We start from the raw sequence: 25,663 nt of genomic DNA, 5'->3' as shown, positions 1-25,663 counted from the left end.
AAAACTGCGGTGTATCACCAACTAAAGGAATTTATTTAATCTAAATCTAAGCAGTTAGGACCTATGTACGAATTCTTTAAGAGAAGGAAAGGAGGCTTTTGTTGTACAAGCTGTTTACAAATTGAAAGGCTGAAAGAAAAATTACAATATGAAACAAAGCCATTAATAATACATGGCAATAAACCTTTTTTTTTTTTTTTTTTAATATCGCAGTTAGCCCCCTGGGCAAAGTAAAATGAACGTTTTACTGTGGAAAGAAAAGAGTCAAAGGAAGAGGGGATTTCAGGGGTGGGGGTGGGGATGGGAGGGGCAGCAGGGAAGAACTTCCAGCTTTCAAAATTGCTGGATTTTCTTTTTCTGTAAATAAAACCTTGGCTTTTAAACTATTTATATATGCATCTTTCAGGTATTCCTAACCTCACCAACTAGTGAGTGCTGCCATGCTACTATTCTTTTTTTTTTTTTTGCCTCAACTTGAGAACATGGAATGTAAATATTAGAATATTTCTTTTTAATAATTGTGTTGGAATCTTGAGGGAGAAGTAAAACGGGTATGAGTTTTTTATTTAAAACTGAACAGTGGAAGAAGAAGGAAATATGAGTGTGAAAAGAAGCCAGTGTCAGATTCTTAACTTCAGAGTTAAGAACAGTGAGTAGCTTTTCCGTATATTAGAAGCAGCTTTATCTATGGCTTTGGCTCCTTGTTAGGCAGAGCTGGTTCTGTTGTTTGTTCTAGTGCAGGAAAGGCAGAAAGGTTCAGTAACCATAACTAATTTTTGTTTATTTGAAAGCCAAATGATTTAGCCGTATTATGTGATGATGACTAAAATCTTTCATCCCTGTGATAATTGAGGTTATTAAACATCCTTGTTAAGTAGATGTGTAACTGGGGAGGAAAAAAGATGATTTGCAGGAAATTTTAAAAAGCTGATCAAGAAGGTCTCTGGGCTGCATAATACCATTAATGTTGGTTTTTAAAGGGTTTTGAAACAGTGGGAGAGTTCTGGAGGATTTTGAGAACTACCGTGCAAATGCTTTTGAGGAAAATAAGCTGGTAACTCAGCCTGCTGTTAGTCCACACCAGAGTAATAGAATGACTGGCACAAGGCTCTCTTAATGAAGAACTGAATGAAAGGGACATAATGCTAACCAGTGTGGTTTTGTGGGAAGCAGGCGTGTAGTTTTTATCAGAGTAGAATCTGGTTTGTAAATACATCTATAGAACACACTGAAATTTCTGCAAGGCTTTTCACTTAAGTGTTTTGATTAATAAGTAAACATGGCATAAATTAAGTGGACCAAAATCTCAGTAACCAGAATATCCCAAACCAGTGGCTTATGATTAAGTAGATGTTTGTAGTGGGCCGGTGGGATTTGTTCCATGGGAAGTGTGTTATAACAAGATTTTTTTTAGTGACATGGAGGAAAGCTTTCTTGCTAAGTTGGGCTCAAACAAAGTAAGGTGTGTTCTAATATGGGCAGAAATACAAACTTCTAGGAAGAAGGAATTTAAAATAGATTTTTGGGACTGAGAGCTCTTCCCTTAGATAGACCTTGCAAAAGATTTGGATGATGTGGTGGTTGATCAGGTCAACGTGATCTATTGCAGTGGGATTTTTCTGACAGAATCAAAAGGGCTGGTAGAATTATTGAATATACAAACAGAAGTGACAGGTAGGGTTGGGGAGACGGTGAGATCTCAGATATGTCTGTTCCTGAAGTATTTAGGGAAGTAGACTTACCTGCTGGAGGATACCTGGAATTGATTTTCTTCACTTTGCAAATGGGAAAGTTAAGAGGAAGCATGATCAGCATGTATCTACATAAGGACCTAAACTTTTATAGTGGTCAAGAAACTAGTTAGACAGTTTAGACAGGGTTTATAAGTCAAAGATAAGTAGGCTCAGACTAGTAACAGCAGTAACTAGTAACAGAAGCTAGTTTTACAAGATTGTTATGTACTGTCCTTCAGTGAAATGTTTTAAAATCTAGATAAAACATCCTTCTAAACAAGGATATGACCACTGCAGTCTCTTCATTCAGTGATTCAGTCCTAGAGTCTCTTGTGCTAGTCAGGCACACTGATCCCATCACCTGTCCTGTTTCATAAGTTCATGAACCTGTGGTTCTTGCCAAACTGGTCCTCAGATGACATGTAGACAATCTGCATTTAGCCACTGTTCAAAACCTGCATACACCATGTTGCTGACCTAAGATGATAAATGAATGTTCTGGCTACTGCTTTTAAGGTGAGATTGCTTGGTTTAGGTCTAAAGGGGCTTGAAGCACTTCCTCAGAATTCAAGCTACAACGAATTATTGCAGTGTTTTTTAGTTAAACTTCTTCCTCATACTTAGTGTTGATAGTCTGGAAAGGACATGACTAGATCTTTCAGCTGTGAAGATGATGCTATATGGGTGCAAAGGAGAGCTATTCAATAAAAATGCAGAACAAAATATGGATGCTTAACTTCACCATTGTAGATAAAAGAGTATTTAATCAGATTGTGATGTTTTAGAGCTTTATCTGACAGCCTCATGTTGCTGTGTTATGAAGTTATGCTATAACAGTGTCAGCCAGTAACATATAATTACGTATTCATACCTTGAAACATAATCTTCTGTTTTCCTGCACTAGTACACTGGATTTTTCATCTCTAAATTATGTGCTGTTTTTACACTTAATGATTTATAGTTTCATAGAACAGTAATAAAATCTGGCCTTCTTGTTGTGTTACACTTTAGGTATTCCAGGAAAATCCAGACTTTCTGTTATTTTTCCCCATGTGTGAAAAATAATGTTGGGGTGGCTTAGTAGTTACAAATAGTTACAGGCTTATCCATAGATGAACAGTATCTATTCACATTAAATAAATCAACATCCAACTGTTTGACTGGTTCAACTTTGCTTCATTTGATTACTTTTTACAGCTGTCTTACAGTATGTTGTCCATGTGTGTTCTGCGTGGACCCGTATTTCTTCCTAGCAGTAGCAACATGAATGACACTGTAGTTAAAATACTCATCTGAGTCTTTGGAATTCTGTGTTTCTGGCTGTGCTGTAGCATTTCTTTGTAACCTAAGGCAAGGTAGTTAATTTCTGGGTTTCATGCAGTCATATAAAAGGGTGTCTTTATTATGTGGGGATATTACTATTACCTTGGCACAGCAGACTATACAATTGCCCCCTGGGTGGTGGGAAATGAGGTCCTGACTGGGGAGAAGTATTTAAGCATTTGCTCAGCACACTGTATGCACTTACGCACGTGCTTGAAGCTGTGTATTAATTTAAGCAGTGCCTTAATAGGATTGTTTTCTGGAATTGAAGCCTAAGTTAAAGCCTGATGGCTATTTCTGCATTAGCCGGTGAAATAGCCCAGTAAGAGCAAGATTGCAGGTAAGAACCAGATTGCATGCTGTGTGGGGTGGTGGGTTACACTGTATTAGCTCGTATCTACTGCTTTGAACTGAATCACTTTGAGGGAAGTAATTCCTCTGCTCAGTATTCATGACATCCTACACACCACCAGGTGTACGGGAGGGCACTGCAAACTCAAGTGAGTTCAAGTGAGGTCCCTGAGATGGTGGTCCTGTGAGGAGAGGCTGGCCGAAGCTGGGCTTGTTCAGCCTGGAGCAGAGAGAGCTACTGGGGGACCTGACAGCAGCCCCCAATGCCTACAGAGAGAGGTCATGGAGGAGACAGAGATGGAGCCAGGTTCTTCACAGCAGTGCAGACCAAGAGGGCAAGAGATGATGGCCCTAAATTAAAACAAGAGGTTCAGCCTGGATGTAAGGGAGACTTTCTGTGAGGACAGTCAGGCAGTTGCACAGGTTGCACAGAGATGTTGTGCAGTCTCCAACCTTCGGATTTTGACCAGCTGGATGAGGCCCTGCATTGCCTGGCCTGACCTCTGAGCTGACCCTGCTGTGACAGGAGGTTGGACCAGAGACCCGCTGATGTTCCTCCCAGTCAAAACAGTCCTGTCACCCTGTGAATGCCCAATGTTGGTTGGAGGGTAATTAGCTGTGCTCTTGAAGACTGCCTTGTAGTGTGAAACACAGCAGAAGCGGGTCTGATTAGGACATTGGCTTTTGAAATGTACTCCTACCTCCAATTCAGTGCCAACATAGATAGACCCTGTGCAAAATCTGCTTTTGTTTTTCTTTGACAAGGAACCAACCCCCTCTCTTCCTCAAAAAAAAAAAAAAAAAAAAAAAGAAGAAGAAAAAAGTGTTGATGGCATCTCCTGTTGATTGCTGCTCTGTCTTGTTTTTCCTTTTGTACTCCTGGTTTCAGTCTCTGCACCTATTAACTTCAGAATCTTTTTGTGTCTTTGCCGTTCTTTAGAGACTTACGACTATTATGCTGTCTGGCAAACTCCTCTTCTGTGGCATTATGTCAATCTCCTGCTTTCATAGCTGTCTTTTCAGTGCTCTGTTGTAAATCCCTTGAGCAGGAACTTTGACTGCTGCTTTATTGGCTTAAGCCTGTGGCTGTAGTTAAGACACTGTCTTTTCATATACCATAGAATTTTTCTATCTAAAATTTTCTGGACTACCCAATTTAAAAGCTGCTTTATCCTGCTTTGTAATATCTGGTGTGTTACTTCCTAGCTCTGTTCTCTTTCACTTTTTCAGTGGTAAAGTTTGAAAAGGGTCACAGTTTCAGCAGAAAAATGAGAGAACCCCCATGCTGACCCCTAAGAGTAAAGAACGCACAACTAAACCATTTGAAATGGTGAAAATGGAAAAGCTTAAGTAAAATCATTAGAAAAGCATTAGGTAAAAATTATCAGAAATTAATAAAAATTTGACTTGGAAGAGATGCAATCATAATATGGATGACCATGCTATGACTATGAGCTATGATGCTTAGGTCTAGTTTGTTGGAGAGCAGATTGCCTGCATCTGTACCAGACAGTGCTTAGGGCTGGTGGTTTCTTTTGCCCCATATGATGCCATTGTGGCCTTACATGTAGTTATTATTTTTAATGTTTTTTCTTACAAACCTGAAGAAGGCAGCTCTGTTTTATCTGTCTACAGTGGTGGGGTTTTTGTTTTCTTTCATAGCATGCATTGAATGCCCAGGCATGTAGCTCCGAGTATATTGAGGTATTTGTACCAGACAGGTTTGCACACAGCATTGGAGAACTGTATAAAGCAGAGAGACACAAACTTCATGCAGTTTTGTCCCTGTCTTGTGGGTGGGGGATGGACTCTATCTGTTTAGTTTTGATTTAGAGAGAAGAGGTTGGCTTACTCATAAAGTTTGAAAGTAAGCAAACACTTTTTTTAGTCTGGGCGATTGGGAGAGTAGAAAATGGCACATATCAGACAAATGGCTCAAAAGAAACTGAATATAGACACCAATTTTGAAAATCTCGGTGGCTGTGTTCTCCTTTTCCCAAGTCTGCACTCAAACACACTGCCTCATAAAATAGATAATTTAAAGGATGTTCAGTTGCAAGGACCTGACAGAGTCTGAATTAGAGATAATCCTTCAATTGATTTAAAAATAAACCTATCCCAATAAGATCAACAAAAAACCCCCCAGTAATAAATGTCAATTGAATTAAATATCTTGGCCACTTTTCTATGCTCAGGAATCTGGCAAGCAGCTTTGAATGAATTTTATCATTGTGTTTTGCTCATTTTCCCATAGCAGAATCCCTTTGGTGGAGGGAACTTAGTTATGGATTCTGAATTGACGCAATTACTAAACAAATGCAATTGTACAGTGTTACTAATGGAGGTACAAAAGCTAGGGAGAACACATTTTAGCTTTCATTCCCCAGTTGCTTTAGCAATTCTGGAGTTAGGAAAATTATAATTTTAGTTTGTTAAATGGATTGGATTCCATATTAAGCCACCAAGAAATAAGAGAAGTTGGATCTCTTGGTGCCATTTTAACTACCCTGTTTTAGAGACAAATACTGACTTTGTCCAAATACTTAACTGCATCATTCCTTTAAAAGTAACAAGTCTCTGTGAAGATAAAATGTGAGTTTGAATCATTCTTGTAATTTTATTTCCTTTAAGAGCAAGAAGAATGAATAAGATCTAAATCTAGATCAGATAGCACCAGTATAGCATGTGTGTGCATTAAAAATATCTAGTAGCTCAACTTTCATCTTAAAATATTAAAAGAAAAAAGACCCAGGAGTTTGCTATAAAACTGTGCATCTTGTTTGTTTTAGGAGAAAAGGCTAAAAGAAAAAGCAGCAAGGAGAGAAGCCAGGAATAAGAGCACGCAGGTAAGGATTTCTGTTGTTTTCATCAAGCTACTGATCGTGGGTTTGAAATGTTTTTTTTTAAAATTACTTCATTCCTTTCTTTAATAACAATGTTGTGATTAATGACTCTTTAAAGGCATTTTCTGTTTGCTTGCCTTTTCTTACTCCCTTGCTGTGATGTGGTTATGATGTCTTGCTGTGGAAGAATTCTGAGAAAGCATCAATCTGTCTGTGTGTGTATAAATATATAAAAAATACGGGAGCCTTTTGGAATTGCAGCCTCTTTATTCTGTATATCAAGTGAGTTGCAATTTCAGCTGCAGTGCTGGTGCCTTTTTGTTTTTTGGTTTTTTTGTTGTGTTTTTTTTTTTTTTCTGAATACTTGGTCATATTTATAACTTGCAAGCAGTAAGATGCCTTTTGGTTTTTTTGACAAATCTAATTTAAACCTGCTTCAGTTGAACCTTTTCTTTAAACAGCAAGCATTTACATTGAAGTTTACTCCTTCCCCTTGTTAGACCCACAAATAAAACCTTTGCTAGCCTTTTCTTTATATGTTACTAATTTCCTAGAGGCTGTTCTAGTTTTTCGTATTGCTTGGTTTGTGATAAACTGAGATTTCATTCAGCTGCAATGATTTTCCAGAATGTGGACAGAGTAATGTATGTAATTTCTCACACTGTATCTCCTTATGCTACACATGAACAGTTATGGTTTATTCTTGGCAGTTAGCAAATATCTTACTCCCTTGAGAAAATCAATAATGTTCTGTGTCTGATTTTTGCAAGCTGGACGTGTGCTGGGCGGCTTAAGTATAGGAAGATGCTTCATTCTGTAGTTCTGAAGTGGAAAGTAATTACAGTTTAAGATAAAAAGCCTAGTTATACTAAGTATTAAGTACAATTCTGTCTTCAGAGATGGCAAGCTATGAGAGCTGTTGGCATCGTGACTCCCCAATCAAGCAATTGAAATTTTCTGCATGTAATTGAATGTATAGAGATGCATACTTTTTAATGTACTGAGCAAGCATTTTAGGAAAATTACAGAATGAATGATTAACAAACATCTTAATAGAGGGAGAAAACATTGATCAAATCAGGCTGTATCGCATTCATAACTGCTGCTTGTTAATTTTGCCTCTTTTTAAGGAATAAAAAAAATACCCAATGTCATTTTATTCAGCAGCTGGAGAAACAAACCCATTCCTTTCAAAAGGATCTGCTTGCTGATGTGCTTCTCCTATCCTTTCTTTGCCAAGCAAATGAATCTCTGTCCTGTTAGAAAATGACTGAAGTTGATCTCTGTTGAGGATTGATCTGTCCATGGGGTGTGTGTATCTGTCCGTGGGTGCAGTACAGGGTTAATGTGGAGCCTCACACCCAAAACTGCATAAGAGAAAGTCACAGTTTGATGCACCTCTGAGTCTCTTCTGTACAACACTTGCACTTGGAAAGCTGATGTACTAGTCCTGGTCTAGTGTAAGATTGGCATATACTTTCTGTGAGAGTACCAACTGTGCAAACCTGCTATTACTTTGACTTAATTTTGTTCCTGAAGTGCTCAGCTCACTCTCTGCAAGAAGGTGCAAGCCTCAGGAGCTGACACGTCTGCTTGATGAAAACTGTTGGGCTTTTTCACTTGTTAAGTGGCTATTTTTGCCAGAACTGTGTGCAGCCAAGTCCTGTCTTTTTCAGTGGAGCTCATTTGAAAAGAAAATGCTTCCACTGGCAAAGGCTGCCAGCTTGGAGCTGGGTCGTTCACGCCTGGAAGTGGAAGGGAGCAGTAGACGGTGATAAAGGTGGTAGCTTGCATCTGTTGGGTGTGTGAGGAATTAATTAAGAACACTCCCTGCTTTACAGAATATTAGAGCCACAGTAGCTGAAGCTTTCCATAGTCCATGTGGGATATGACTCAAGCAGCTCCTAGGAGACACCCAGGGGGAAAAAAAGAAGAAAAGAGTAAAAAACAGAAACTACTGAAACAGAAACTAGTTTAGAAAATACATGCTGCTTAAATCAGGAAGTTCAAAAACATTTGCATTTTCACTAGCGCTTTCAGAATCATAGAATTGTTAAGGTTGGAAAAGACTGTTAAGGTCATCAAGTCCAACCGCTAACCTATCGCTGCCAAGTCCACCACTAAACCGTATCCTCAAGCACCACATCTACCCTTCTGTTAAATACCTCCAGGGATGGAGACTCAACCACCTCCCTGGACAGCCTGTTCCAATGTTTGGCAACCCTTTCGGTGAAGAATTTTTTCCTAATGTCCAACCTAGCTTCCCCCGGTGCAGCTTGAGGCCGTTTCCTCTTGTCCTATCTCTTGTTACTAGGGAGAAGAGTCCAAGCCCCGCCTTGCTTACAACCTCCTTTCAGGTAGTTGTAAAGAGCGATAAGGTCTCCCCTCAGCCTCCTCTTCTCCAGACTAAACCACCCCAGCTCCTTCACCCACTCCTCATAAGACTTGTGACCCACTTACACTGCCGTACACAACTCCTTTGGCAATTAATAGAGTTTTCTTGAAAGAGAAAGCAATAAGGAGAACCAAAAAAGTGGAAAACATATTTTTAACTATATTAATGCAGTTTGGCAGCTGGAGAAAAGGGCTAGATGAACATTTATCAGCAGCCAGTCACTTCAAAGCAGCTGTGGTCATAATTTGTTGTTCCACATCTGCCCAGTTTATTCCCCTTGTTTGTTTTAGTAACTGCATCTCTTGCATTATAAACTCCTTAGGTTATAGAGTATTACTTATTATCTTTCACTTGTACACAACCCAAAGGGTCTGACATGACCAAAATTGCAATTTACTTTCCCGTTCTAAACATTAAATAATAATTAATCAATTATGACTTTTGCATCTCTGCTTTAGTATAATTCTTGTCCTGTTGTTGGCTGTGCCCTGTTGCTGACTGCTCAGGGCCTGGCATGTTATTCTTAATGTATGCTGGTTTTTTTCCAAAATGAAAAGGGAATTCATTTGGAACTAAAACTTTATGGTCTACAGTTTATTTATTTTTACCCTTTAAACCATACAGTTGCGGGATTTATTCTTAGTCTTAATTTAATCTTAGATTCTTGGATTGTGATACTTCTAGTTTTAGGATTTCTCTATCCTGTACATGTTCAGCCCTTTCCTGTGCCAGGAATTTCGACTTCTTGACATTTTTTATTTACCTATAATATTTTGACTCATGGCCTACCCTTTTTAGTAACAGCTTTCCTTCAGTTTTATAACCCCATATTGTTTTCGGGAGAATCTCCATTTTAAGTTGTTTGTTTGTTTTTATTTTTTTTCAAAGTTTTAATGCATTGCATGAGTGTATTTTTTGTCTGTACACCAATAAGAAGGAAAGATCAGAGGAGAGATGGGCCTCCTGCTTTTTCTTCTGGTGTCACAGGAGCAATTGCAGGGAGGGTTTTGCTCCACCTTCGCGGCGCTGGGACAGGGCAGGCTCCCTCCAACTGGAATTGAACAACCGAATTCTGGCACGCTTTGCTGAACGTGCTTTAGCAGGGGATTAGATGAGTAGGTAGCTGCGGTATTATTGACTCCGCCTTGGAATAATCCCCATGTGATAAAAAAACTGAGTAAGAAGTGAGGGCTCTTAAAGGATGCTTTGGAGAAAGTATTTCTTGGAATTTATGACCATTAAATAAATTTGAGTACAAAAGGTGGTGAAAACGGATAAAGGAAGTTTTCTCTTATACGCATATTGAAGAAAAACTGGAAAGTTAGTTTTGGGAGGATTTTTTTATCATCAGATGTTTAATTGTCTCCCAGTTTAAGAGAATTTGATGAGATATGTACAAATGCAGTGCTTTAAGATGAAAAAACCAAATATTTTGTCCTCACTCAGTATTGATAAAATTGCATTCCTCAAGCAGACAAACAAATTTTGATACTGTTTGCTTGAAGATGGTCTAGAGGAAATTAGGCAATCGTGTTGTCCTTTGACCAAGAAGTAAAGCACTGTGCAGAAGCAGCAACAACATGGTCAGCTGGGTGTAACTTGGTGAAGCCAGCCCCTGCTCTCAAAACAGGATGTCCCTGCACCATGTGGTGCTCTGGTCTTGACTTTGGCCTTTTAATTCTAGTAATCTTTCACATACTGATTTCTTAGTACACATAAAAGACTTTTATTTTAGGTTTCAAACAGTGTTAAAAGGTCCATGCTCTGCAAGAAACTGTTAGCTGTAATGAAGCTAAACAGGGCTGTATTTCTCCTTTAGTGAGTTTAGTGTTTTGCTATCCTGATGCCTTAGAGCAATATTGATGTGTTAAGAATTACGAAGCGAGAAAGATTTGGTTTCTTTTAAAGAAAATTATTTTTGTAGGAAAGGCATTTTCCAGGAACAGCTGAACAGGTCTGGGGGTCAAGGGAGGGGAGCAGGGCTGGAGTCAGGAGAAGGTGCTGTTTCCTGCCCAGCACTGACGTGCTTTGTGATCCTCAGCTATCGACTCCCAACATCGTGCAAGAACTGATAACTAGCCCCTAAAAAGAAGGCATAAGTATCTGCTAGAAATAGTTTGGACAGCATCTATAAGCAGTGCCAGAGGTAAAACTTGCTCAATCGTGCTGGTTTGGTGCATCAATTCAGCCACTGGCAATCCGATAGCAGGCACACCATGCTGCTGTCTAAAGCAAACCAGAAAAACCTGAAAAAGGGCTGGCTAGCAGACTAGAGGCTGTTCACCCAAGGTCCATAAGAAAAATGTAGCCTGCTGAAAACCTAGGGAAATCCAGCTTGAACACATATTCCTTAGTGAGGGTTTTTTTTCTGTTTTAGAAAAGATTGAAGAGGACAAATCAGTGGAATAAAGTTGAGGATGGGGATTGTTATCAGTCTGGAAAACTGACCTTTTCTGAGAGAGATCCAAGCACTTGGTTGTCAGGGCACTTTTTAATAGGAATGAATTCTTGCTGAATAATTGTAAAGCATTAAAAGATCAACAGCAACAATAGGATAAGAAATATGCTTTAACTTTTCTCGTGTGCTTTCTCCCATGCCCTCTCCCCAACATATTTTGTTGTTCCCAGAGGAATTAGCACTTGTGTATGGGATTTTACATATTTTACAAAATATATACTTGATATACTTATATATATAATTTAAGATTTTCACGGAGTCACAGTGAAGTTAGGAATCTTTCTACTCTGTCATGAAGGGGTTTATGTGAGCACAGATACAAAATACACCTGGGTGAGCAGGAGGCACATACTTAAAGATACAAGAGATTCAGGCATTGGTATCTGCCTGTATCACTGCAAGGTGTAATCCTCAATATAGCATTCTGTTTTCTGCACCTTGTGCCATGCTCTGTTGAGATTTTAACCAGAAAAATACTTAAAAAGCACCATTTCCTTTCAATCTCCAGTACCCTCCATGGGATTTGAAATATGCTTGCTGAATGTAGCTCAAAAAATATTTGTGCCATGTGGCAAAATTCAAACAAGAAAGGGACAGAGTCAGATAGATCTCTTGAGTAACTATTGCTAATAATCCACTGGGAGAACTATGATCTTTAAAATATGATGAAAATTCTGCATCTACTATGTGTTGTTCCTCTGGTTGCTGGAATTGACTTCTATTTACCTGGCAGCTCTGCTTCTGCCTTGAATTACCTTTTCCGTGAGATCTAGCCCACAACCTGGTGTTTAGGCTGGAGGCTCTGAATTCAGTGTGGTTGTGAACAGTAATTTCAGCGTGGGAAGGGGTTTACAGGAGTGAAGGAGGAATTTGGTCTGTGCCTCCTGTGAATACATGTTCCCAAATTCCTTTGATCAGTTTATCACTAAATGTTCTTGGTAAAGTCCCATGGGATACCCTACATGCTGATGGTTAATGGTGAAGGTGCTTTGGTTCTTGATCACCTCTCTTGAGCCTCTCATGGATGGTGTTGAAGAGCCATTGCTTAAGCTCCCTGCAATTTCTGGAGCCGGAGCAGGGTTTCAGGGCTAGATCCTTCTGGTGGTCTGGAAGGTGTAGAGATTGTAGAGTTTCTTTTGTTTGTAGAAGACCTGAGGAGAGGGTTATGTAGTCCTGATACAGCCACAGGACAGGCTACATCTTGTCATTGCAACTTGATAGTTGCAAAGGACTTAAAGTTGTTCTTCATGAATAGTTGTTCTTCGTGAATAATTGTTCTTGATTCTGCAACCACAAAGAAGAGCAAAAAATGAAGCGATGGTACTTCTGTTCAGCTACAAAATCTTCCAGTATCTCTTGTGTGGGGAGCTTACAACTGAAATTACCATGTGAATTAGATCCCTTTTATTAAGCCAAACTTCTTACATGAAACAGTTTAATTAACCTTAGTTTAGAAATAGCTCTGGTCTGTTAACTCTTGTGTTCTGTATGCATACCGAAAACCGTAAGTAACTTTATTTATTTATTCATTACAAGTTTGTGTTTGTATTGTTTTGAATTTCCTTGAGAAGGTCTGTGGGTAAACAGAGTAATTTGGAATATCAATATTTTAACCTACTAATTTACTGATTTCAAACAGGTTTCTTAAGGCAGAATCACGATTTCAAGTTCAAGTTGTTAAATGGAAAGTAAAGAAATTGCTGATTCTGAACTACTTGTATTCTGAAGTAATTTTAAAATCAGCATATTCTACAATATTTAAGTTAATATTTGAAAATGGGTATTACATGCCTGTATGCAAATGTTACCTGTATTTTGCTTTTTGAAAATAACATGATGATTCCAGTTAATATACGAGTTAAATTGCTTTAAGTAAAGCTGTAATAAGTCCTGCCTTTCCTGCTGCAATTAAGAAAGTGCATGATTAAACCAATATTTCTGTGTCATAACCCTGAACAAGTAACAAGGAAGGATTCTGATGGATTGATTTGCCAATTATGTACGCTTCTGTGAACCTTTTCATTGCAGCCGCCAGCACGCTGAGGATTTTAAATATATTTATCAGATTGACCATTTAAACTAGTTGGCCATAGCCATAGCAGTTGAATTTTGTGATTATAATATTCACAACTGTTATTTTTAATCATATGTGGTGTATGTGATGACAGTCTGCTGCTCCACATGTAGTAAGCTGATGATTTACCAGTCACTGAGGTGGTTCCTTCACAGTCCTTGCAGAAGCACAGATTAGGGGGGCCGTGGACCTTGCACATGCCCTCTTATTCCCTGAAGGTCTGCTGGGATGAGGTGGATGCACAGTGGGTCAATACAAATACATCTTCATTACAGTGCCTGACATACCTATATCCTATGCTTTGTTTTGTGTTTGCATTCAGATTTATGGTAAATGGAGGAAATGTCTTTTCTTTAAACTTCTGTTAGTTTTCTTATATTTGGGGGTTGCATTTCAAGGGGAGCTTTTGATGAAAGATGTAATATGGATTTGTAAGAGCAGAGGAACAGGATTTCTGGTATGTTAGAGAGCACAAAGGTTATTGTCTTGATCGCAGATGATTTTCTTAAATTTCTAGGGCAATACTGAAGAGATTTCTCCAGCAGCTAAGTTAAACTCTAGTAACATTACACTGTTTAATTCATTATTCTTTAGGGAGCTTCTTGTTTCTAGGATGGCCACGTAAGTTTGATAGCATTGGAACAGGAGCTTTGGAGCCATCTTAGACTTCCACTGCTGAGCTTCAGAGCTTTCAACATGTTAAAGACTAAACATTTTTGTTTATTTCCAAATCAATAATATTTTAGCGGGGGACTGGGGGACGGGTCGGGATGGGACTGTTTTTGTTTTTTTTTTATGAAAGGCTGAGGCTATCAAAATTGCAAGATTGCAAATTGAAATAAGTATGTGCCAACATATATGCATTTCTCTCTTCCTCTTGAATTGTGTGTTTTGTTATAATTTATTTGGATTGTATAGTTATGAGTAACATTTGGTTGTTCTAGAATTAAGGAGTGCTTTGGCACTGTTCCAGCCAGGCTTTTGAATGGGGATCAGCAAATAACTGAGTGATTACTTGAGTCGCTGCTTCAGCTCTGTCTCTCCTTTGAACAGAGGAGGTGTATATCATTCCACTTAATTTTTCCTCTTTGCCTGTCTCTGCGGATATTAGAAGCAGGATTGCACTATCAGGTTCCTCCCTGCATATGGTGGTATGGTGGAGCACAGGGAAAGCAGTATGAGCGCTCTGTGAGTCTTGCACAGATGTCTTTCTGAGGTTAATGATTAAACCCCAGTAGTTAAGGTTATATACATTTTTCCATTTGAATAGACACTTCATCAATTCAGGCAACATATTTCAGTTCAATACATGTATCTAGAAAAACAGTAGGTATGCAAGAAACCAGACAATAACTCCTTGTGCATTGCAGAGTGCAAACACATATATTCAAGGGCAAAGACCTTCCCACCTGAGCTGCAGATTTCCATTTCAGCATTGATTGAATGTTTTCATGCTAACTGTATAGCACCATGTTCTGTAAACTTAAATAGAGGAAGAGCCCTGAGACTCTGCTTTATGATCACTGTCCATCAATATGTAAGCATTTAATTTTTGAATATGCTCTCTTGTAAATGTGCCAAGTGTACAATTTAAACATAACTAGCCACTTCAATGTGGCTTGGAATTTATATGTAAATTTACAGTATCTTTTCTTCTTGGCTTCCAAAATATCTTGTTCAGTGTCTTCACTGATTTGACACCCTCCTCAACAGTCTCAGTCTGAGCAGAACACAAATGGTCACTTTGCCCCTGCCTGACTCTGGCCAAGGAATAAGAGGCAATGGACAGTGCTGGAGCAGCTCATCCACCAGTATAAAAAGAAGGGCAGGGGGGAGAAAAAGGGAAGGGAAAAAAAAATCTGTTCTGAAGTGTTAAAAGCCATCCTTTTGGCATTTGCATCTTAGTAAACAGGCCCACAATATGCAGTTCATTATAATGATTTATATATGATTTGTTAATCTGCTCTATGCTACTAGTTAATAGTGTCTAGTGACCAATGTTTGAAATTTCTCTCCCTCTAGAGCACAAATTGTAAGCTTCTACACCAAGCTTATTTTCTGTGTTCCATATATGTTTTGAGCAGCAAATCAAGTTACTGTTTAGTAGTGTAGCATTCTTGTTCTCTTTGCACCACCACAGTCTTTTGATGTCTTAACCAACACAGTACAGTAGAATAGCCTTGACCTTTTGGAGATCTTTACCCTCTTTTCTGCCTCCCACCTCAATCCTGAAGATGTGGGAAACCCCAAACAAACCAGAAGTAATGATCCCAGGCTTGCAGCAGCTTTCACACAAAGCTTTTATTTAGGAAGTAAATATTCTTTTTGCATTGGTAGATCTTTTTTCTGTTCTGTTTTGAAAAGCATGTGTATTCACGTGCCTCAGTTCTATCTGCATAAATATGAAGGTCGTTGCATTTTACCAGTAAGCTGGATCAGACTGTTCAAACTTGTTTATTTTGCATCTTGATTTATTCTGGTGCAGGAACTCTACTTTGCTGCATATCTCAGGCATGAGCTTCTTAAGAGTGAGTTAATTGGCTGATGAGCAGGGGTAATCTTTCAGATGTGTTTTGCTGATGCTGACATCCTCATGCAGTAAGGAATCGTAGTTAGTTTTAAATCAAGCAGCTATGTTTTCTCAGCATCCCCCCTGTTTATATTCTTGGAATGTGCTGCTTGCAGTATTGTACATAGTCTGCTATCGCTACTCTGAGCAGTTGTAATTGCTACTAGTGATGAATATTGATTTGTGCAATCAGAAGACCATTATCTGTATTCTGTCTGATAAGGCTGCAGTTGCCAACATTTTAGAATTCTTCTGACGGTTGTTTTCAGAGTAGTCCAGGGTCATGTAGTCACCAGAATTCCAGCTGCTTTATGCTGGATTTTACATAAGCATTAAAAGAAAAGGGCTTTTAATCACTCTCTCAATATATTTTTTTTCCAGACAGTTTTTAAAGATTTAGTGTTCTGTCAGGATCTTCCTTTGCCAGATATACTGGATCAGGAGTAGGGCAGTATCGTGTTCTACCACAATTGTAATAGTGTTAAAGAAGAGAAAACCTATCAGCTGCATTGATAAACCGAACAGTTTGGTATTAGGAAGTGCCAAACTAGTAACTGACATGTAAGGTTATTTAACAGACTGCATGGGGAGTCTGGTAAGCCCCAATATTTCACCTAAATGGAGCACTGCCTTCTATTTGGAGGAGTCCATTAGGACCTGTGTCTTCCTGTGTAGATTCCAAGTCTCCCTCAAGGTTTCTTTTCCTTAAGGCAATGCACAATTCTTATTTTCTATTTTCCCTTCAATTAATGTTTCCTTTCCCTCTTGTTTTTTTTCTCTGGTCTTCTATGAAATTTTTTTTTTTAGGATTTCCAGGTTTCTCATCTCATTCTGTTTCCTCGTCCCCTCTTCTGTTTCTTCTGAAGGAGCTAAATTCAAGATGATACTACTTCTATTTGGTTACTTTCTGCCTTGTGGAAACCAAGAGCAGAAGCAGTGGGGAACAGCAGGAGGAAAGGTAATAGCATCATCTGGGAGCAAAGCCTTAGGAAATGTGCTTAGTATTTTTAGGGAAAAGTTTTGTGTGTCTTTTAGTTTTGTTTTTCTTTCTGCACTGTCTCATATTTTCCTGACATTCCTTCAAATAAATACATACTGGTTATATTTTGCTGGGCTGGTGGATAAATGTTGATTTTTCCAGTCCCAGCATTCTTTCATTGTATGGAGAGCTTGAAGAGGTTCAGTCTCTGTTACTCCTTGCATACATCTATCTTTTCATGAGAAACCTTTTAGTAAAAAAGCATTAGTAAGAGTTCAAAGCTAAATACTTGTAAGCTAAGAAAAGCCAGAATTAAAGTTGTCAGTGCTTTTCTCTTGCTGTATATAGTGATGAAGATCAAGAGAGATGACTCTTTTTCTCCCTGTCTGGCCTGCACTTCCAGCTGAGCCAGATCCTCAACTCAGAGTTTGCTTAGTGTATAGTGACAAGTGCAAGAGACTGTACATTTCCCAGCTATTCAGTATTTTCATTGCTTATGGTGTGAGTGCCATCTGGTAGATAAATGGATTAGAAATCCTTTGACAAAAAACAAGTACATCTAAACTGTGAGCTGAACTGTTGCTAACATCCTTATCTCTAGCATTTAATGAATTTTTTTTCTCCCCAAACTTTTTTGCCTTTTGTCTGTATTTCCCAGAATATCCCAGAATAATCAAGTTTCATTCTTTGCTAACGTTTATTTTGCAAAGAGGAGCTGGATCCAGGAAACCTGAGTTCTTTTCTGGACTAGAAATTGTGATATGTAAATTGTCTTTTAAACTGTACTAGAACTAGCATGGACTCATGTGATGCTTGTTTTGTTTGTTTGTTGGCGTTGAGGTGGTGGTTGGGGGTTTGTTTGTTTGTTGTTTTGTTTGGCTTTTTTTTTTTAAAAAAATGTTTCTCTGGGAGGTGTAAATCCAGGGAGCCTCAGTGTAGTTGTGGAACTATGCGCTGTTCTGGTCTCTCTCAGCTCAGAAAAGATGCAGTAGAAAGAGGTTCAGAAAACGTGAGAAAAAACTCAAAAAAGCCTGATGTTAATAGAAGACATTTCCTAACTGACTGAAGTAAGAAAGTACAGCTGTTTATTCTTCATAGGGAAAAGTCCCCCAAGTACAATTCCTTTTGAAATCAAGCTTATGCTGTACTGCATGGCACAGTGTGGATTTGGCCCAACAAAAGGATTGAGCTCAATTTCCTCTCCTCCCCACACTGTCACTGTGTGCAGATGCAATTAAAAACTGGCATGAAGCTGGACTTGGAGAACATGGAGCAGTAGGATGCTGTTCTCAAAGCTTATGCTTAAATGTAAGACCTGCTAATCGAAGGCCATGAAGGGTTGGTTTGCAAATGCTTTGTTTGCCAAACATTTGAGGTTGGCGGTCTCAGCTTGGTTCTTTAATTTCCTTAGTATTATTTCTAGCCTGTTATTATTGGAAAGTTTGCTGTTTGCTGTATTGTAACAGCTGAGAACTGTGACGTGTGTGAGTTAATGCGGAGCTGGGTAACTATGCACGTGCTGAACTCTACACACAGGTCTTGCAAAAGTGTGTTGTGGCATTTCTACCTGTCCTTGGGAGACTTCCTTTTTACAAGGAGTCACATGGAGAGGACAAGGGGGAATGGACACAAGTTGATCTTGGGGACATTCCAATTGGACATGAGAGGGAAATTTTTCACAGTGAGGACAGTCAACCATTGCAATAATCTCCCCAGGGAAGTGGTTGACTCGGCCACATTGGACACTTTCAAGATTCAGCTGGACAGGGTGCTGGGCCATCTCGTCTAGACTCTGCTCTTCCTAGAAAGGTTGGACTAGATGATCCCTGAGATCCCTTCCAACTTGGAATTCTGTGATTTTTAATGGTGCCTGAAATGCCCTGATATCTGGAAATAGGTTTGCGTTGTGGTAGCTCCTTAGATGGCCAGATGTTAGTGGTGATTTCTATTTCATAATCACAGCCTGCCTTGCCGTTTGCATGGTATTTGCCTGTAGTCTCATTTCCTCTTCTGTGTTTGTGCAGTGTCTTCGTTTTTTGTTTGGTACCTGATTTTGCCCTTGTTGTTGAACTTCCATTTTATTGAGGAAGTGGGAAATCAGTGTCTTCCCACGCGAGATTTTCTAAATATACTACTCCAGAAGTGAACTGTATCTATAATAACCTGAGACTTCTTTTCTCACATTGTTTTACATTTAGAGCAACTGCTGGGAATGGGACCTTGTATTTACAGGGTTTTGTACTTGTTCTGGGCTTCTCTTGTGGAGAACTTTCCGACCATTGCCTGTGCGGTGGTAGATGTCAAATGTAGTCAACTGACCTTTTGAACAAATGAGAGGTCACCAAGTGCCGGTTTGTTTGTGACTTGGGGGAAAAAATGGTTTCATGTTTTAAAAAATGGGGTACTGCACTTTCACAGTACATTGACACTTCCTCTTGCTTTATGGAAAATACTTATAAGTAAGTAGACTTGCCTTGTAAGCAGTTGCAAAGCAAACAGTTACTACTGATGACAAATGTTAAACATTTGTCAATAAGGAGGAAAATCTCAATGAAAAGCTGAAAGAGCATTTCTAATCCTATTTGCTTTTTGATTTTTCTATGTGTAGTTTTATGGATAGCAACATAGCAGTTTTATGAAGTGCTCCATTAATGTATGATCTTTAGGTTACTGCTTATGTGTTAAGGTATTTCAGTGTATTATATCAAAAATCAGTTTTTCAAATGGATGTTCATAAAGATGAATTGATTTAAAAAATCAGTCAGCAGCATGTAATAGGATTAGACTTGGTTTATACAAGTATATCGCTCTCCTCTGTTCATTCTTGTTGGACAATCTGTCAAAGCTTTGAAATTTTCAGCAAGAGAAATTGTGGGTGTACAAGGGAAGGTGATTGATTAATTACAGTCACAGTCAACTTACGTTTACATGATTAACATGAGTGACTATTTGAGCTGAAAGCTCATAAAGATCATTAGGCTTCATATTAAATGGCAATCTCAAACAGTCCATTCTCTTTGATAATTCATATGCTGTTAAAAATGTCAAAAAATATTAGCAAGTTTTATGTCCCATCACCTAATATTCTAGCAGATCTCCTATCTACAAAAGTAGTGCTTAGGATCATTGTAACTGTTCAAGGTATTGACCAACTTAAGAGATGCATTAGTTTATAAATTAATCCTTAGCAGGCATGTGTGTGGCAAAATTATGTGAATAATACAAAAGGTAACCCACTTCTGTAGTTAATATTATATTATTCTGATTTAATTTTTAAATCATTAATGTGCTACTGTTGTCATATTTGGTTTGGAAGAACTCTCAAGTTCACTAGTATTATTTTTTCTCATACCTGGTTAAGACTTGCCACCATTTCTGTCATGCTGTTACCTCTAAAAGTTAAACTGGAATGAAGTCCAGTTTATCTTGATGAGAAAGGCAAATGGAAAAATTACCCCTGAGCTGGTTTGGCCAGTGAGGTATTAGGCATATTAAGCAGGGATCATGGTCTGAGCACACAGTAAGAGAGAGTGCTGGGAAGTAGGTTCTTCTCAAAGCAGAAGCTGTAGATGAATGCATCTTTCCTAGAGTGTTATTTGTCAGACTTTGGTCAGAAGGTACTTCATACTTTATACTCCTAGAGCTGTGTTTTTAGTTTCCTGTGCAACAGCAAGGAAAACTAAATAGGTGAATTGAATTATTACATAATCCAGTGAATAACACAGATCTGTAGATATTGGTTAGTCTTACTTGTACCTTATTTTGAGAGCTATTGCCTGCTTCTGTACAGCACTAGAAAACTGCTCAGGGCTTGGAATATCTGTTGTGCTCTGTTACAGTTACAATGAAGACAGTGTGTGTAAAAGTGAAGATATTATAAGAATTAATGCTTGCTCAGTGCTTTCAAAGAAGAGGTACTGGTGTAGTTGCTTAGTGCTGCCTAAGTGGCTGATTTAGCTTTACTCTCAATTATTATTTTCTGACTGAAGATGATGTCCTCTTAGGTGTAAACACCGAAGTTTTGGGTTCTTTCCAAATGGATTCTGTCCCCTTTGAGGTATGAACATTTTATTAAATCACTTTGTTTTAGAGTTTCAGTTAGGCTGCCAACCATGTATTCATCATATCTATTTTGGACAAACACACAATGCTAGGTGCCCAGCTCAAGTCTGCTCTTCCTCTTTATTTATGGTAAAATGTGAACTTGTGAACTATCCATTTGCAATGTGAAAATGTTTCCCAGAATGGTATCTTAAAAGGTTATTCCGTATAGCTTTGCTTTAAGGAACACTTCTATTTACATATTAGGTTTTCAATAATATTAAATAGTATTATTGTCACTTCTGACCATATCACTGAACAGTTGCCAAATATAAACTTTATGTAATGGCACTAGCCATATCTTGGACCTACAAAGATTATTAGGAGTTTGCTAGTGATAATTACACAGCTATTTCACTTCAGTACCTGTTTGCAGTGTTCCTTCCTGAGCAGCACAGCTTTGTACGCTGGCAAAACTACTGTGATATTATTGTTATACCCAGCAATAAAGAGCAGCATAAAGAAGGGTCCTGTGGCATTAAGGAGGTGAAACGAGTATTGGAAACTGGCTTCACTGAATTAGGAAAAAGAAAAAAGAGCCTTGCTAAACATTCTGGCACTCATGTGTCCTCCCTTGACTTCCATCAGGACCTCATTAAAACCAAAATCTTTTGGGTATGATGTGAAGGGCTCTATAAGAACACCTTGCTGCCATGATAACAAGCATCATAAAAGTTAGACAAAATTGAAGTTGCATGTATAAGTACAATAATAATGTTATAGGTGTATTGCAAGGCACCAACATTGGGGGTGTGGGGGGAGTAATTTTTTCTTCTTCTGTCTCTCTCCCTGTAAGCCATTACCAGTCTCGTAGACCTTGGAGAGACTCTAAATGTTATGACTATTTCAGCAGAACTGTCCACAAAGGAATTAGGAAAGCACAACAGCAAAATTTGAGCAAGTTTAACTGAAATTCAGAGGCTTTATATAGTGGAGGAACTAAGACTTTACAGTTTGAGACTAGTTATCTTGATTGTAAATAGATCAGATTGAGGTGTATGTTAAAGTTGACCTGGTAAACTTTTTGATGACTTCTGTGGAGCATCACTATTCATTTCTGCCTTTTGAGAGTCACAGGAGCAGAAGAAAAAAACCTTTCTTTCTGAACAAGAGAAGTAGTAGGTGGAGGTTAATTTTTTTTATATATATATATATTTTTTTTTTAATTCTCACCCCTACCCCCCAATAGCTGGAGGAGGAAAAAAAAGGAATGCCTATCCTCCCTTTCATTGCTAATTTGTAAAAGTCCTTGTGCACATTTTTGAGATTGGGAAGCTGCTGCAGGAAGAGAAAGTGCTGTAAAAGGACATATATTTTGAGCCTTGATCTGGAGCGAGGAAACTGTCCTGTCAAGACCTTTCGGAGTGATGATACCTCAACAACATATTTCAGTAGATTGTGCCATTTGATGTACACTTTGTTTCTTCTTTCTGTGTTGGAAATTTTCTTTTAGCTCTACAGAAAACATACTGTTATTTCATTTCTGTTTCTCCCTTCTTGGTCCCCGCATGGAGTCACTGTGTTTCATGGAATCCTCTTTTCATTTTCTCTTGTTGGATGATTATTCAGATATGACTGATTCTCTGATAATTTGACAGAAAGTGGCTTCAAGTAATGCTTTTTACCTCTTCTGACTTCTCAGTTTTAAAATAAAAAATTGTTCGATATTCTTTGAAATGTTTCTCTGTGTCTTAATTTCGAAGGAAAGGGAGCTGCTCACCTTATCCAGGACGTGGTCTGAATTTATACGGCACCTCAGAGTCATGGTTCTGGGAGTTAAGCAGTTATGGCATTTTCTTAAAGAACGCCAGCTCAGTGTTCAGTTGTGGTCAACAAAGGAATGATCAGAAAAGAAATCAGAACAAAATAGAAGACACATCTGCAGCACTGCATTTCTGGGCAGGCTCTCTCTAAAGGATACAGAGTGGGACAGATGCAGAAGGTGATGCAGAAATGTTCAGAATGAATTCCATTAAAGATTCTGTCTTGGAATGCAGACAGTTTAGCCCACAGGAACGTGCACTATTGCAGCCTGTTGGAGGAACGGACAGCAGGTTTGAAAAAAGTGCATAATTAAAAATTGGAAGACAAAACATATAAATACATACTGATATTTTTTACAAAGAGTATAGAAACATTTTAGATCATATTGTGACTGGATAATGAGAAATCTGAGGTTTGAGTTGTGTTTAAAAATAGAACAGAGAAATTTAGGGAGGTGTCAGTGCTCCATAGCTGCCCAAATGCAGCCTCTGCTTCAGGAAACCCTAACCTGTTTGCTGCTCACTGAAGCTGGGAAGGTGTAATGGGGAAGCACACTTCTGAATGTCCTCTCTTGCATAATTTGTCTCTAAACTTCTGGTGTGGTTCCTATCACAGGGCCATTGGCTTGACTTAGGTTACCTGTTTCCAGGCAGTCATTTTGTGTGGAAGTAAACCTGTACACTGCCTTTCCTTTCTCACTCCTGTATCACTGATCCCAGAAATCCTTTTTTGTGTCAATCGGTTTGAGCTTGAGCTGAACAAAAGCCCCACAGGTAGATTGAATTAGCTATCAGTGTACATGACTCACTTAAGTATATGCATACAGTTTATGCTTTGTTGATTGTATCTTTTACTACTTTTTTTTTCTCTCCTTTTCCTCCAAAGAAACTACTTTTATCTGCTAGGTTTCTGAAATGATCTTTCATCCTGGTCCATTTTCTTTTGCAGATTACTGAATTTTTTGATGGTTGTTCCTGTCTTGTTGACAAACTCTTATTCCCTCTGATAAATAAGAGGGAGAAGATGTTATTGAGGTCTCTGCTCTTTTTCTTTCTTGATTATGACCTAAGGTCACTGTTTTGCTTCTTAACAGACATTGTTAGTTAATTCCTGAAGAGTATCCAGGGGATACCTTTAAGTGTTGGTCATATGTGATGGACACATCAGAGCAGAACTGTTTATTTTTCATGTGTGCTTCCCCCTTTGCTCTATTAGGTTTACTGGGTGTCTTCATATTTACTGGTTAAGCACTTTTTTGTTCTGCATTCTGATTTGCCTTCATTTTCATCAGAGCTCTGTAGTTTAATGCTCACAGTTTGGGGAACAAAAAGAATTGGACATCCCAGCAGAGTCACAGGGCTGTGGTGTGACTGGAGTCATGGAGCCCTGGCCAGACAGTCCACACGACTTGAGCGTGGTCACAGGATGTTCCTGGAGGGTAGGCAGGAGGAAGAGGGTGAGTAGTGCTCTATGCTTAGGAGCTTTTTGACAGCACAGGGCTGTGAAACATCATGCCAAACACAAACATCGTAACAAGCAAGGAGCATCTCGGTGTCTAAAACTAGCAAGGGAGTATACAGGAAGTGGAAGGAAGCACAAGTATTGCTTCAGTTCTTGGAGGTGTAGGGACAACGGAGGGACTAAAGCCAATCTGGAGCTAAGACTAGAGGGGATGTAAAAGTTAAAAGGTTGTATGTGTGCTAGTAGTGAAAGGAAGTTCAAGGAAAATATGACTGATAGGGAGACTGGCCTAGTGATAGACAGTATGGAAAAGCTGAAGTACTCAACTCCTTTTCTTTTTCGTATTGGAGCAAAGTATTCTCCCAGACTTCTGGGTGTACAGGTGTGGTTTGGGACGAAGAATGAAAGAGCTAACAGTGGGAGAACAAAAGGCTGGAGAGTACTTAGAGAAGTGTAACGTATTGATGAGAGGTCATGGGTGACTGGAAAGAGGCTAATGTTATAGTCCTCCCTAGGAAAGGCAAGAAGATGACTTAGGGACCTATTGGCTGTCTATATGCATCCAGTCCCTTGGAAGATCATGAAACTTGTTGTGTTGGTTTAGCGGCAGCTCAGCCCCACACAGTCGCTCGCTCACTGCCCCACCGGTAGATGGGGGAGAGAATCAGGAGGGTAACGCTCGTGGGTTGGGATAAGAACAGTTTAATAATTAAAATTAAAAGAAAACAACAGTAGAAATGCAATGTAAAGGAGAACAACGAGAGGCGCAAAACCCCGGGGTGGGGGGAAGGGAGGGGAGAGGGGGAACGAACCGCCGGAACAAACTGCCCGCGCCGCAGCCGCGCGCCGCCCGCCGACCCGACGCCGCGCCGCCTCCGCGCTGGCGCTGCAGCTGCCCCCACCTCAATATATTGGTCATGGTGTCACATGGTATGGAATGAACCTGCCATTGGCCAGTCGGGGTCAGCCGTCCCCACCATGGCCCTGCCCCTCCCAGTCCCCCCCGCCACGCGGCAGAGCGTGGGAAGCTGGAAAGGTAGCTGACCCCCACAGTGAGGAGAATTAACCCCTTCTCAGCCAAAACCAGCACACTTGTCCATTTCCAGGCATGTAAAGGACAAGAAGGTAATCAAGAACAGTCAGTATGAACTTAAAACAGGTAAACCATGCTTGACAATCTGTTTGCCTTCTGTAATGAAGTGACTGCAAAGTGGTCTGTGTGGAGAGTAGTGCATGCAATTTACCTTGACTTTAGTAAGGCTTTTGACCCTGCCTCCTGCAGATTTCTTGTTTGGAATGGAATGAAAGAGCAGTCTTTTTGTGGAAGCTCATGAAGTCCAACAGGAGAAGTGCTCTTGCTGGCTGAGGACTGACTGGTGGTCCTGCTGAAGAGGTGCCAGGGGTTATGTTGAATGCTAAGTTGAATATAAGCCAAGTGTGAATAAGGCAAAATGGGTTACATTGGAAGATGCATGGTTAGCAGAACAAGGAAAACTAGTGTCTTGCTTTTCTGCCTCTAGGGCTGTATCCAGAATACTGTGTCCAGTTTTAGGTTCTCCGGTTTAGGGTGAATGTGGAGAAAGTGGCTAGGGTCCAAGTGAAGTCTGCCAAG

At 39.3% G+C, this 25,663-nt stretch overlaps 1 protein-coding gene across 1 annotated transcript in view; it reads left to right on the top strand.

Moving 5' to 3' along the window:
* DDX10 (DEAD-box helicase 10) overlaps positions 1-25,663 on the top strand; it is a 199,245-nt gene that overhangs the window by 135,147 nt on the left and 38,435 nt on the right. The window contains exon 16 of the mRNA XM_064441237.1: positions 6,197-6,253. Within this exon, the coding sequence (XP_064297307.1) occupies positions 6,197-6,253 (57 nt within the window). The remainder of the gene's footprint in view (positions 1-6,196; positions 6,254-25,663) is intronic.

The sequence above is a fragment of the Phalacrocorax carbo genome, chromosome 1 (genome assembly GCF_963921805.1).
Source record: "Phalacrocorax carbo chromosome 1, bPhaCar2.1, whole genome shotgun sequence".
Taxonomy (NCBI): Eukaryota; Metazoa; Chordata; class Aves; order Suliformes; family Phalacrocoracidae; genus Phalacrocorax; species Phalacrocorax carbo.
The sequence above is the reverse complement of the archived record's forward strand: the minus strand, read 5'-3'. Positions and strand labels throughout refer to the sequence as shown.